The sequence below is a fragment of the Neolamprologus multifasciatus genome, chromosome 15 (genome assembly GCF_963576455.1).
Source record: "Neolamprologus multifasciatus chromosome 15, fNeoMul1.2, whole genome shotgun sequence".
In the NCBI taxonomy this organism is placed as follows: Eukaryota; Metazoa; Chordata; class Actinopteri; order Cichliformes; family Cichlidae; genus Neolamprologus; species Neolamprologus multifasciatus.
In genome coordinates this window covers 3,474,537-3,484,427 of record NC_140453.1, presented here as the reverse complement: position 1 = coordinate 3,484,427, position 9,891 = coordinate 3,474,537, and the positions used below count along the sequence as shown (strand labels likewise).

The window sequence follows — 9,891 nt, the reverse complement described above, 5'->3', positions numbered from 1 at the left end:
AGTAATCCTTTACTTTACTCGTTGCTTGAAAAAGGTAATCGGATTACAGTAACGCGTTACTGTTGCTGGATATTTTGGGGAACAAGTAATGCGTTACTGCCCATCTCTGCAGGCCAATCACGGCAGTTGCTGGCTATGCTTTTAGTGATGAGTAGTTACATTTCCCAGTGGGTGCACGTCGGGTTATGGTGCAGGGTGTCAGAGAGGTTTGCAGATGCAGCATGTCTGCAGTGTAGCTTTAGCACAGATTTCCTGTAAGAAGTCAGTACTAATATTAACAGTTATGATTGACAGGGGATGTTTTCGCATTGTTAACTTGCTCTCTCTAATTAGCCAAAATGAATTGGGGGATTCCCATGATGCATTGAGTATTTCTTTTTCAGTCACCTTTCTCACTCACTATGTGTTAACAGACCTCTCTGCATTGAATCATATCTGTTATTAATCTCTGTCTCTCTTCCACAGCATGTCTTTATCCTGTCTTCCTTCTCTCACCCCAACCTGTCGCAGCAGATGGCCCCGCCCCTCCCTGAGCCTGGTTCTGCCGGAGGTTTTCCTTCCCACTGTCACCAAAGTGCTGCTCATAGGGGGTCATATGATTGTTGGGTTTTTCTCTGTATGTATTATTGTAGGTTCTACCTTACAATATAAAGCTCCTCCAGGTGACTGTTGTTGTGACTTGGTGCTGTATAAATAAAATTGAACTGAATTGAATTCATTAATGTATCAACTACTGTCTGTCATTTTTTACAGTGTTGTATGTTGGAGCAGCAATTTATCGGCAGCTGAGAGGAAGAGGTTGGATAAACTCATCAGGAAGGCCAGCTCTGTTCTGGGATGCACCCTGGACCCATTGCAGGTGGTGGGAGACAGAAGGACTCTGGCCAAAATAACATCTCTGATGGACAGAGTCTCCCACCCCATGCATGTAGATGTTGCTGAACTGCAGAGCCCTTCAGTGACCGACTGCTGCATCCTAGATGCATGAAGGAGCGTTTCTGCAGCTCCTTCCTCCCTGCAGCTGTCAGACTGTACAATCTGAACTGCTCCCAACAAACATAGATGTTTACATCAATGCTGTAACTGCAATAAGTTAATTAACCGATTCGCACTACAACCTGGTTTGCCTCTTACCTGTAGTTATTTTTATTTAATTTAATAACTGTACAGTACTCTGTTTATAGTAACCATTGTCCTTAATGTAAATATGGAAGAAAAAATGTGTATGTTTCTGTTCCGTGTCCTGTGTACTGTTTGTTTGTATATTTGTCTTTTTGGCTGCTGTTACAACCAAATTTCCCCTTGTGGGACAATTAAAGGATTATTATATTCTATTCTACTGTATGTAGTATGACAAGTATGTTGACACATGTTGCTGAATATTTTGGGGAACTGGGTTAGTTTGATTCTTGGCTTTAATTCAATTCAATTCAGTTTTATTTATATTGCACCAAATCACAACAGCAGTTGCCTCAAGGTGCTTTATATTGTAAGATAAAAGCCCTACAACAATACAGAGAAAACAGAGAAAACCCCAACAATCATTTGATCCCCTATGAGCAAACACTTTTGGTGACAGTGGGAAGGAAAAACTTCCTTTTAACAGGAAGAAACCTCCGGCAGAACCAGGCTCAGGGAGGGGCAGTCACCTTAATAAGATGACTGATTTTTCATGTCTTACATTATTTGATATTAACATAGCTTTGATAAGCTGAGCAGAGCCTAAAGACTGAGACCAAGAGAGAGAGCTAGCATAGCTCTAGCTAATCTACCTTGTAGCACTTCTAAGGCTTTTCTAAATTCTGGCTCTAGCTTTGTGTTTAGCATGTTAACACACAAAGAGTATCTTCTCATTTAACGTTTAGCATCAGAACAGTTTCCCTAGATCTTTACAATCCATGAAAGAACTTGTGGAAACAAATTAAAACAAATTCTGGATCATCAGCTGAATTTTCAGCTAATAATGAATCTTTAGGCTTCCAACACTTACAATCAATCCCCTGACCTTTGTGTACAGTTAACACACATTTTTCTATGTGTCTGAAGTGAAACCGAAATGGACAGAAGTAGAAAAAGAGCCGATCAAGAACACTAACTAAGATCGTTTTAAACGGTTACTGTGTAACTGCGAGTATCCGTGTGTACCTTGGTGCAGGAGGGGGGGGTAATTTAGGTGTAGAATGTCTTCCTCATCACTGGAGCTGACCTAAGAACACAACGGTTAATCATCCACTATCGGGCAGGGACAGGCAGAGTGAGAGAACAAGAGAGGAGCCGGGTGAACAGCTGAATGACACTTTGAGGCATTTGCGCTTGTTAAAAGGCAAAATAAAGAAAGAAGAAAAGAGGAGTCGTACATCTGACAGCTGGAACAAAAGGATATACTCACCCGAGAGTGGATAGCAGAAATCTGCATTTGAAGACGCCTCTTGCTGATTAAGGATTTGAGCCTGCTGTGATTAAACTCCAGCATTGTGTGTCTGTTTGTGTGCATTTGTGTGTTAGCATGTCCGTTCTGTAAGGACTGTCCTGTTTTTGGATTCGATTGTGAGCAAAGGGGAGGCCACATGGGGCCCGGGCCTTGTCCGGGATGCCAGCTGCTGCGGTGAAGCCTGCTCTGGACATGGTTGCCGAGGGAGGGGGCGTAGGGGAGCGCGGGGTGTCCCAGTGGGAAGCCTCTGGGCTGGGCCGGCAGAGGCTGCCTCTGCCCTCCCTGAAGGTCCCCAGAGAGCTGCTGCGAAGCTTCCCCCACTCCAAACGGGTTGGATCCTACCTGGTGGGGAAAATGATCAACAAGGGCTCATTTGCCAAAGTGATGGAGGGGCTGCATATCAGCACGGGGGAAAAGGTCAGTGCTTTCTCTCCAATTTGACAATTAGAGAGCAGACATGAAGTGACATGTCACTGACTGGTGGGGTGGCACACTGGCAAAGAAAAAGATCACACACATACAAGATTATGATTACATGCTTACAACTAGTGCCTTGTAACTGATAATTATACACTCTTGGGTTTAAAGAACGTCGTAGTCTGTTATTATTCTTGCTATGTGCACAGAACTCAGTCAGATTCATCCATAACTGCTTATTTGATGACTATGAGGGGTTTTACAAGACAACATTTGCTCAGCAGATTTAAGACGTCTGAAATGCATGTTTCTGTGCAATATGTCTGTCGTTAGTTCCTTTAAAAAGTGCAGACTGATGTTCTTTCAGATGAACAAAAAACATGAATTTGCATGTTTGTAAGTACTCTGTGTCTTCCACATCCATCTGCACTCACTGTGCAGGCGAGACTGTGCATGTGTTTCAGTAATGTGTTTGTGTGTGGTTGTGTGTATCCATAAGTGTAACTTTCACCGGTCACCGAGTTGCTGACCCTGGCAATGTACCTGACCTGGTTGCCTTAGCGATGGCCAAACTCATCTGGGGGGTTGTTGTTCCTCTTAACCCAGTTTACCCTCTGCAGGTAGATACTGTGTTCAGGTGAAAACTGTAAACCTGCAAGCATCCACTGCAGGGGGCCTTTGGATTTCTCTGGAAAAGTTTTGTTGACTGAAGCCAAAAATTTTACATGTTTATGACACAGAAACTCGCGCATTCAGTAAGAATCTTAAATGCTATTTAAACCAACGGTGCTACGTGTCCAAGATGCCAAGATGCGTCATTTTTTAATAAATAAAACATTTACTTTGTTTGTCTTTGCAGATTATTTTGGTTGTTTCGTTTTCAAATTTTCTTTTTAGTTCACTTTCAATAGTTTTTCTTTTTTATAAAAAGAAAGAGTGCAGGATATTGTTTCACTTAGTTGTGTTTTTTTATTTTTGGGGGAGGAGGGTGTTATTTTATTTCATTTTAATTGAGGTTTTTATATTCAGTTTTAGTCCATTTTAAATAAAAATGTCCTTGTTTGCCGCGATCGTTATTCTGAGGAAAAATAGTTGCACAAATGCTGTTGTTACCAAATATTTAAATATTTTTTCTCATTTCCAACTCAGTGTTGTTGTTTCACTCTATTAAAGTAGTCACAGTTTACAATAATCCTTATTAATCTTACACTTAGTCTACCTGTAGCTTTCCCTTCATTCTCCCTTTAGGCCAATTCTTTTCTGTTTGGCTGCTTCTTATACTGAACAGCAGGTGGGTGGAGCTGCAGTGCTCACAGACAGTTCCTGAGATCACCATATTAAGGATGTTCTCTCTCTGGCATCATACTAAGTGGCAAAAGTCTAAACTCGAGCGTTCAGAGCAGTCCGTATCCTGAGCTTTTGAAGGGTTCATGACTATAGGCCGTTGACTCAAACCTCTGGTTGAGTGGAGAAAATGCAGACACAAAAAGTGACAGAAGTACACACCCTACTTCCTAAAATAAGCCTCTGACATTTCAACTCAAGTGTGTTACATGTTGGTCATAATAAATATCAGGTTTTCTTACAGTCATCTGTGAACATTTTAATCTATTTTCTATATAAAGCAACGTGTCTTTGTGTAAATTTCTGTTGATTTCTGGCAAAAACAACAAAACAAAAGAATGTGCATGTCTGTTCTCAGGTAGCCATTAAGGTGATAGACAAAAAAAAAGCACGACAGGACTCCTATGTACAGAAGAACATGAAGAGGGAGCCTCGCATTCATCAGATGGTGCGACACCCTCATATTGTAGTTCTGCTGGAGGTAAAGACATGAAAATAAAAAAATCACAACAACAACAACAACAACAAGTACATATTCACCCCTCAACCATTAACATGCACAGCATCAGAAATACACATACATGAATCCAGAGACATATTTCTATTATTTTATTTTATATCTGCTGTGAACCACATATGAATAATCCTGTGCATCAGACGCTGGAGACGGAGAACAGTTACTACATGGTTATGGAGCTCTGTGCTGGAGGAGACCTGATGGACAGGATCTGTGAGAGGAAGAGGCTGGAGGAGCGGGAGGTGCGGCGCTACACCCGACAGATCCTCTCTGCTGTGGAACACCTGCACAAACACGGCATCGTGCACAGGTCACTACACACACACACACACACACACACACTGCATTGTGCGTTGTTCACAGTTCACTCATTTGCATAGAGAAAAGATCAAATGCTTTTTGAACAGTTGTCAAATTGTTATATTACTACAATCGGCTTTAAGTCTCTCACCAAGTAAAACTGATGTCAAAGCAATACAACAGATGCTATTTAGAGCTTCTAAACATGCTGCAAATGGTATCTCTTTATACTAAAATGCAACAGATGATGTAATGATGATGATACTAATGAAAATGATGATGATGATGAACAATCAGTAGCTTAGCTGGTGATAAAATAATTAAAAATCTCCTTCTCTCACTCTGACTGTGAACACAGTAGGTCCAGGTCACCTGCTATATAAATATAGATGCAAAACATGGAACAGGAACCTCCCTGTGATTAGGAAAATGATTGCACAAAATGTTTTCACATTCTACAACCAGTTGCAAGCAGTTGCAACAACAAACTGGTGTTGATCGCACAGCGACTGCACAGGTCACCTGCTGGGAGGCAACCTGTCTCTAAAGAATTGTCTACCTTGGAGTGACTGCAGTCACTCTCAGATAGGTTGGCACCAGTGTTGGTCAAGTTACTTAAAAAAAGTAATCAGTAACTAATTACTGATTACTACCCCAAAAAAGTAATCCCGTTACTTTACTGATTACTTATTTTCAAAAGTAATTAATTACTTAGTTACTTAGTTAGTTACTTTTTAAAAACACGATATACAACCTGAATAGGTGATAAAGTGATAGATCTTTCAGCCCAATTCTACTTTTTCTACATAATCATCATACAAAATGTAATCAAATGGAAAAGTCTCTTTTTAAAACTTGTTTTATTAGTTTTAATCTTTTAACTTTATGCATCAAGCAAAAATTTAATTATATGCAACATTCTCTGACTGGAAGAAATTAGTTTAACATTTAAAACTATTTTCTGCACATTCCAGCACATAAAATAAAATATTTTTGTGTGTTTACACTCAGTCTTTCAAATAGATGCAAGTAAAACACAGCAGAAAATAAATAAAGTCAAAGACTAGCGGTCCTGTTGCTCTATTTTCACCTGTAAAGCAGGAGTGAGGTAGGCGGAGGTTTACCCTGGTGCAGGTGTGCAGCGGTCAGTGGAAGAATCCGCGAGTTTCTCTGTGAGTTTCCCATTACGTCGTAGCTACTCGGTGCTTGCTCGGAAGTTTAGGGGTTTTTTTCTCTGTAAAAAGAAGTTTTCTTCCCACGCACAACGGACACTAATGTTTTTGTCACTTTTTATGGAATCAAACTCAAAGTAAGGTCAGTACTTCCACGCTTTAAACGCTGCACGCTCATACTCTCTCTGCACTCGATATATGATCCATTGTTGATCTGCACACAGCTGTTGTCACGAGTCTCACTCGCTTACATCACTGTCATGAGACATTCTCGCAAAAAAATCACGGTTTTAGTAACGCAGCGTTCCTACGGGAAAGTAACGGTAATCTAATTACTGTTTTTGCAATAGTAATCCTTTAGTTTACTCGTTACTTGAAAAAAGTAATCGGATTACAGTAACGCGTTACTGCCCATCTCTGGTTGGCACAGGTTTGCAAATAACTGTTGCCTAATTTATAAATGCAGACAATTCCCAATATGTTCCCAATAACTTATCTGTCTGCTCTTTACATTAGGGAACTCAGATCATCTGGTTTCCAGTATTCTACTCTGTGCTCTACTCCCAATAAAAGCAAAGTTGCTGTACATGCTCCTCATTTAGCATTTAAATCACAGTCCTGCAGCAACTGTGTATCTACTTGTGGGGGAAATTCTGAACTTCCCTTCCAGATTACTGAGTTTCTGGCTGGAATTTGAATTTCTGTGTAGATGGCAACAGGTTTGCAATGTTCACAGATTTATCACAGATTGGATGTAATCGCTCAGTCACCTGATAGCAGACTGACGCTATCTTATGACCGTTTAATCAGTGTCTTGTCACACCGAAGCCACTTTAAGGATGGCAGCTGCCTGCAAGTGGTGTTAAACAGTTGTTGATGAGGGAGAGCCAGTCAGAGGAAAGTTGGTTTTAAAGGCCTGTGTCAGGTGGACAGTGAACCGATGGGGCTGTATAAAGACCCATTATAGAATAAATATGGATTATTTTAAACTGTAAATCATGCAAAGCTACTCTAGTAGAGCCCGCCAATAAAATAAAGGGGGCGGAAATTACTGTAGTAAGTCCACCTTAACATTTTAACTCATACCTGGTTTTGTCGACTCCAACTAAAGCTCAGAATCATAGAAAGAAAAGAAAAGAAAGCTTTTGGGCAACCAGCTGTGAGGCCACAGTGACCCCCAAACCTGATCTGATCACTTTTGAGTACATTTAGAATTTAGTGCCAAATTTGAATCTCAGATGGCCTTTGACACGTGATCTCCTAAAGCATGTTTGATAGGCGAGTAGAAAATCCTACTAATCGAAAATTACTAAGAAAATATTCTCGTTGAGCTGATTAGTCAAAGATATTTATTTTTAAAAAGGTGGAAAAAAAGAGAGAGAATTAAAAAACCAAAACAAAAAGTTGTTTATATGGTTCTAAGCTTTATGATTCATGCACACATCTTGAAAAAGCATGCATATACACACAGAAAGACGTTTGCAGGACATTAACAGCCTACAGAGGAGGAAGTGCTGGGCACAGCGCAGTGTGGGAGATGAGAGTTTTATTTTAGTGGTATTTAAGTACGTGTAGGTGTTAGAGACTCAATAGTCTCTCACACACACACTTGCACAACAGCCGCACACATTATGCACAGCTCTGCGCTTTGGTTTAAGACCTTGGCTCCTCTGAAGGTGGGAATGTGATTACCAGGCAATGACCTCATCATCCTGCGCCGGCGCCATGATTCACACATCATCACAACATCATGGACTTCCTCTCTAATGAAGTCCCTCAACGACGTCGCTCTCAACCCTTCAATGGCACCTCTTTCTGTCACACACACCCACGCGCTCACCTACACGCACGCACTCGCTCACGCGCGCACACACACTGCACCACAATGCCACACAGAGATGATTAAACTGGAAATAAATGGAAATTTTGCACTTAAACGCACCTCCTGCCACCCACGTTCAATAGGTTCACCGCATACATTTTCTCCTTTATGACAATGTCTGCTCTCGCTCTCTCTTGCTCTTTTTTTCTCTCTTTCCTCCTCTGCCTCTCTTTGAACTCGTCTCGGGTTGTGTGAGCAGGGTTTTCTGGATTTTTGGTTAGACGAAGGCAGATGAAAGGAGCGTGGCGGATTCCCAGGCTGTAGTTTATAGGGGCTCTCTCGCTCCTGACCGCAGATTTTCATTTAGCTTGGTAGTTTTAGTGCATTCAGTGTGGTCGGTGGTGAGGCTGGGGTACTTTCAGGGGAATGAAGCAACTTTTTCAGGTGAACAGAGATATGGTATTTTGGTAAAGAATAAGAGATAAGTCAGAAAAAGGTGACGTGAATCGATTTGAAAATCGAGTGCAGGTTTTTAAGTTTGGGCGAGTAGCTTCTTTTCTAAAACATAATCACCAGAGGAGATTATTCTGACAAAAACTCTCTTTTTGAGGATTTTTTCCAAAAGCTTGAGCTCTACCCAAACCCAAATTTAGCGTTTGGGTTATTCCTTTTGCTTCTGTGGGTCCAGTCTGATCCCATCTCATCTGGTCATCTATAAATACACAGAAAAAGCTTAGTGTTGGAGTTCTGAGCAACCACCACAATGTCTGTCAAGTAAATCGCCCCAGAACACTCATCAGCACTGTGTGGAGAAAAATAACTAGAAATTCCTGTAGGATTAAGGACAGAGCCTTATAAAAATGCTACTATGAACCACTTTCTTCCTTTGAGACCTAACCAATTCTTTGTTTCCTTCTCCCCTATTTTTAGAGATTTAAAGATCGAAAACTTCCTTCTGGATGAACACAACAATATAAAGATTGTGGGTATGTTTCGTCACTAACATACTGATTTTAATTATTTACGCTAAACTGTTTTAGCTGTCTAAAACTTCTGAAAGGAACTTTGCTGTAAGATGATGATTTCTCCCGCAGACTTTGGCCTGAGTAACACCCTGAAGACCGACTCTTTATCTCTGGAGCTCCTCAGCACCCAGTGCGGAAGTCCAGCCTACGCCGCCCCGGAGCTCCTCGCTCACAGGAAGTATGGACCCAAAGTGGATGTGTGGTCCGTGTAAGTGCGAAAGTCTCAGTGGGTCTATCAGAGAAACTCTCAGCTTGGATATTGAACACATTTTTCTATAGTGTTGTAACAGATTATGTAATGATTTTCTCAGTATTTTTCATGTAAACGTGTCGACCGCCTCCTCACATTTTCCCGTTGTGTGTATCTACAGAGGCGTGAGCATGTTTGCAATGCTGACAGGAACTCTGCCCTTCACTGTTGAGCCGTTCAACATCAAACAGCTGCACCAGAAGATGGTCAACGGGGAGATCAGCAGCATCCCCGGTGACATCAGCAAAGGTACCTATCAGAGTGACCGAAACAAAGCTTCTATCGTTACCGTATTTAACTCATAAACCAAAACTTTATTCACAATAGGACAGAAAAAAATGGGATGGGGTTACGTTTACCGCTGGTTAGCACCCCCTCGTCTTTTAACTACATAAATATCTGGGAACTCAGGAGAGCTGCTGTTGGACTTGGACTAGGATTGTAGGCTCTGAGCAGTCCTGGGTCTTCTTTGCCATATTTTAGATTTCATAATGTGCTAAATATTTTCACCTGGATTGCAGACAGGTCAGTTCAGCGCCCGGGCTCTTACTACGAAGCCATGTTGTTGGCATAGATGCAGTATGTAGTTTAGTGTTGTCTGGCTGAAATATGC

General features: G+C 41.3%; 1 protein-coding gene across 1 annotated transcript in view; it reads left to right on the top strand.

Moving 5' to 3' along the window:
- Window positions 1-1,721: 1,721 nt before the first annotated feature.
- The window catches only part of LOC146501310 (hormonally up-regulated neu tumor-associated kinase), a 15,925-nt gene continuing 7,755 nt past the window's right edge, over window positions 1,722-9,891 (top strand). Inside the window, exons 1-6 of the mRNA XM_085133500.1 lie at window positions 1,722-2,848; window positions 4,551-4,673; window positions 4,850-5,019; window positions 8,934-8,989; window positions 9,098-9,236; window positions 9,400-9,527. Of these exons, the coding sequence (XP_084989626.1) occupies window positions 2,591-2,848; window positions 4,551-4,673; window positions 4,850-5,019; window positions 8,934-8,989; window positions 9,098-9,236; window positions 9,400-9,527 (874 nt within the window). The 5' untranslated portion in view covers window positions 1,722-2,590. The remainder of the gene's footprint in view (window positions 2,849-4,550; window positions 4,674-4,849; window positions 5,020-8,933; window positions 8,990-9,097; window positions 9,237-9,399; window positions 9,528-9,891) is intronic.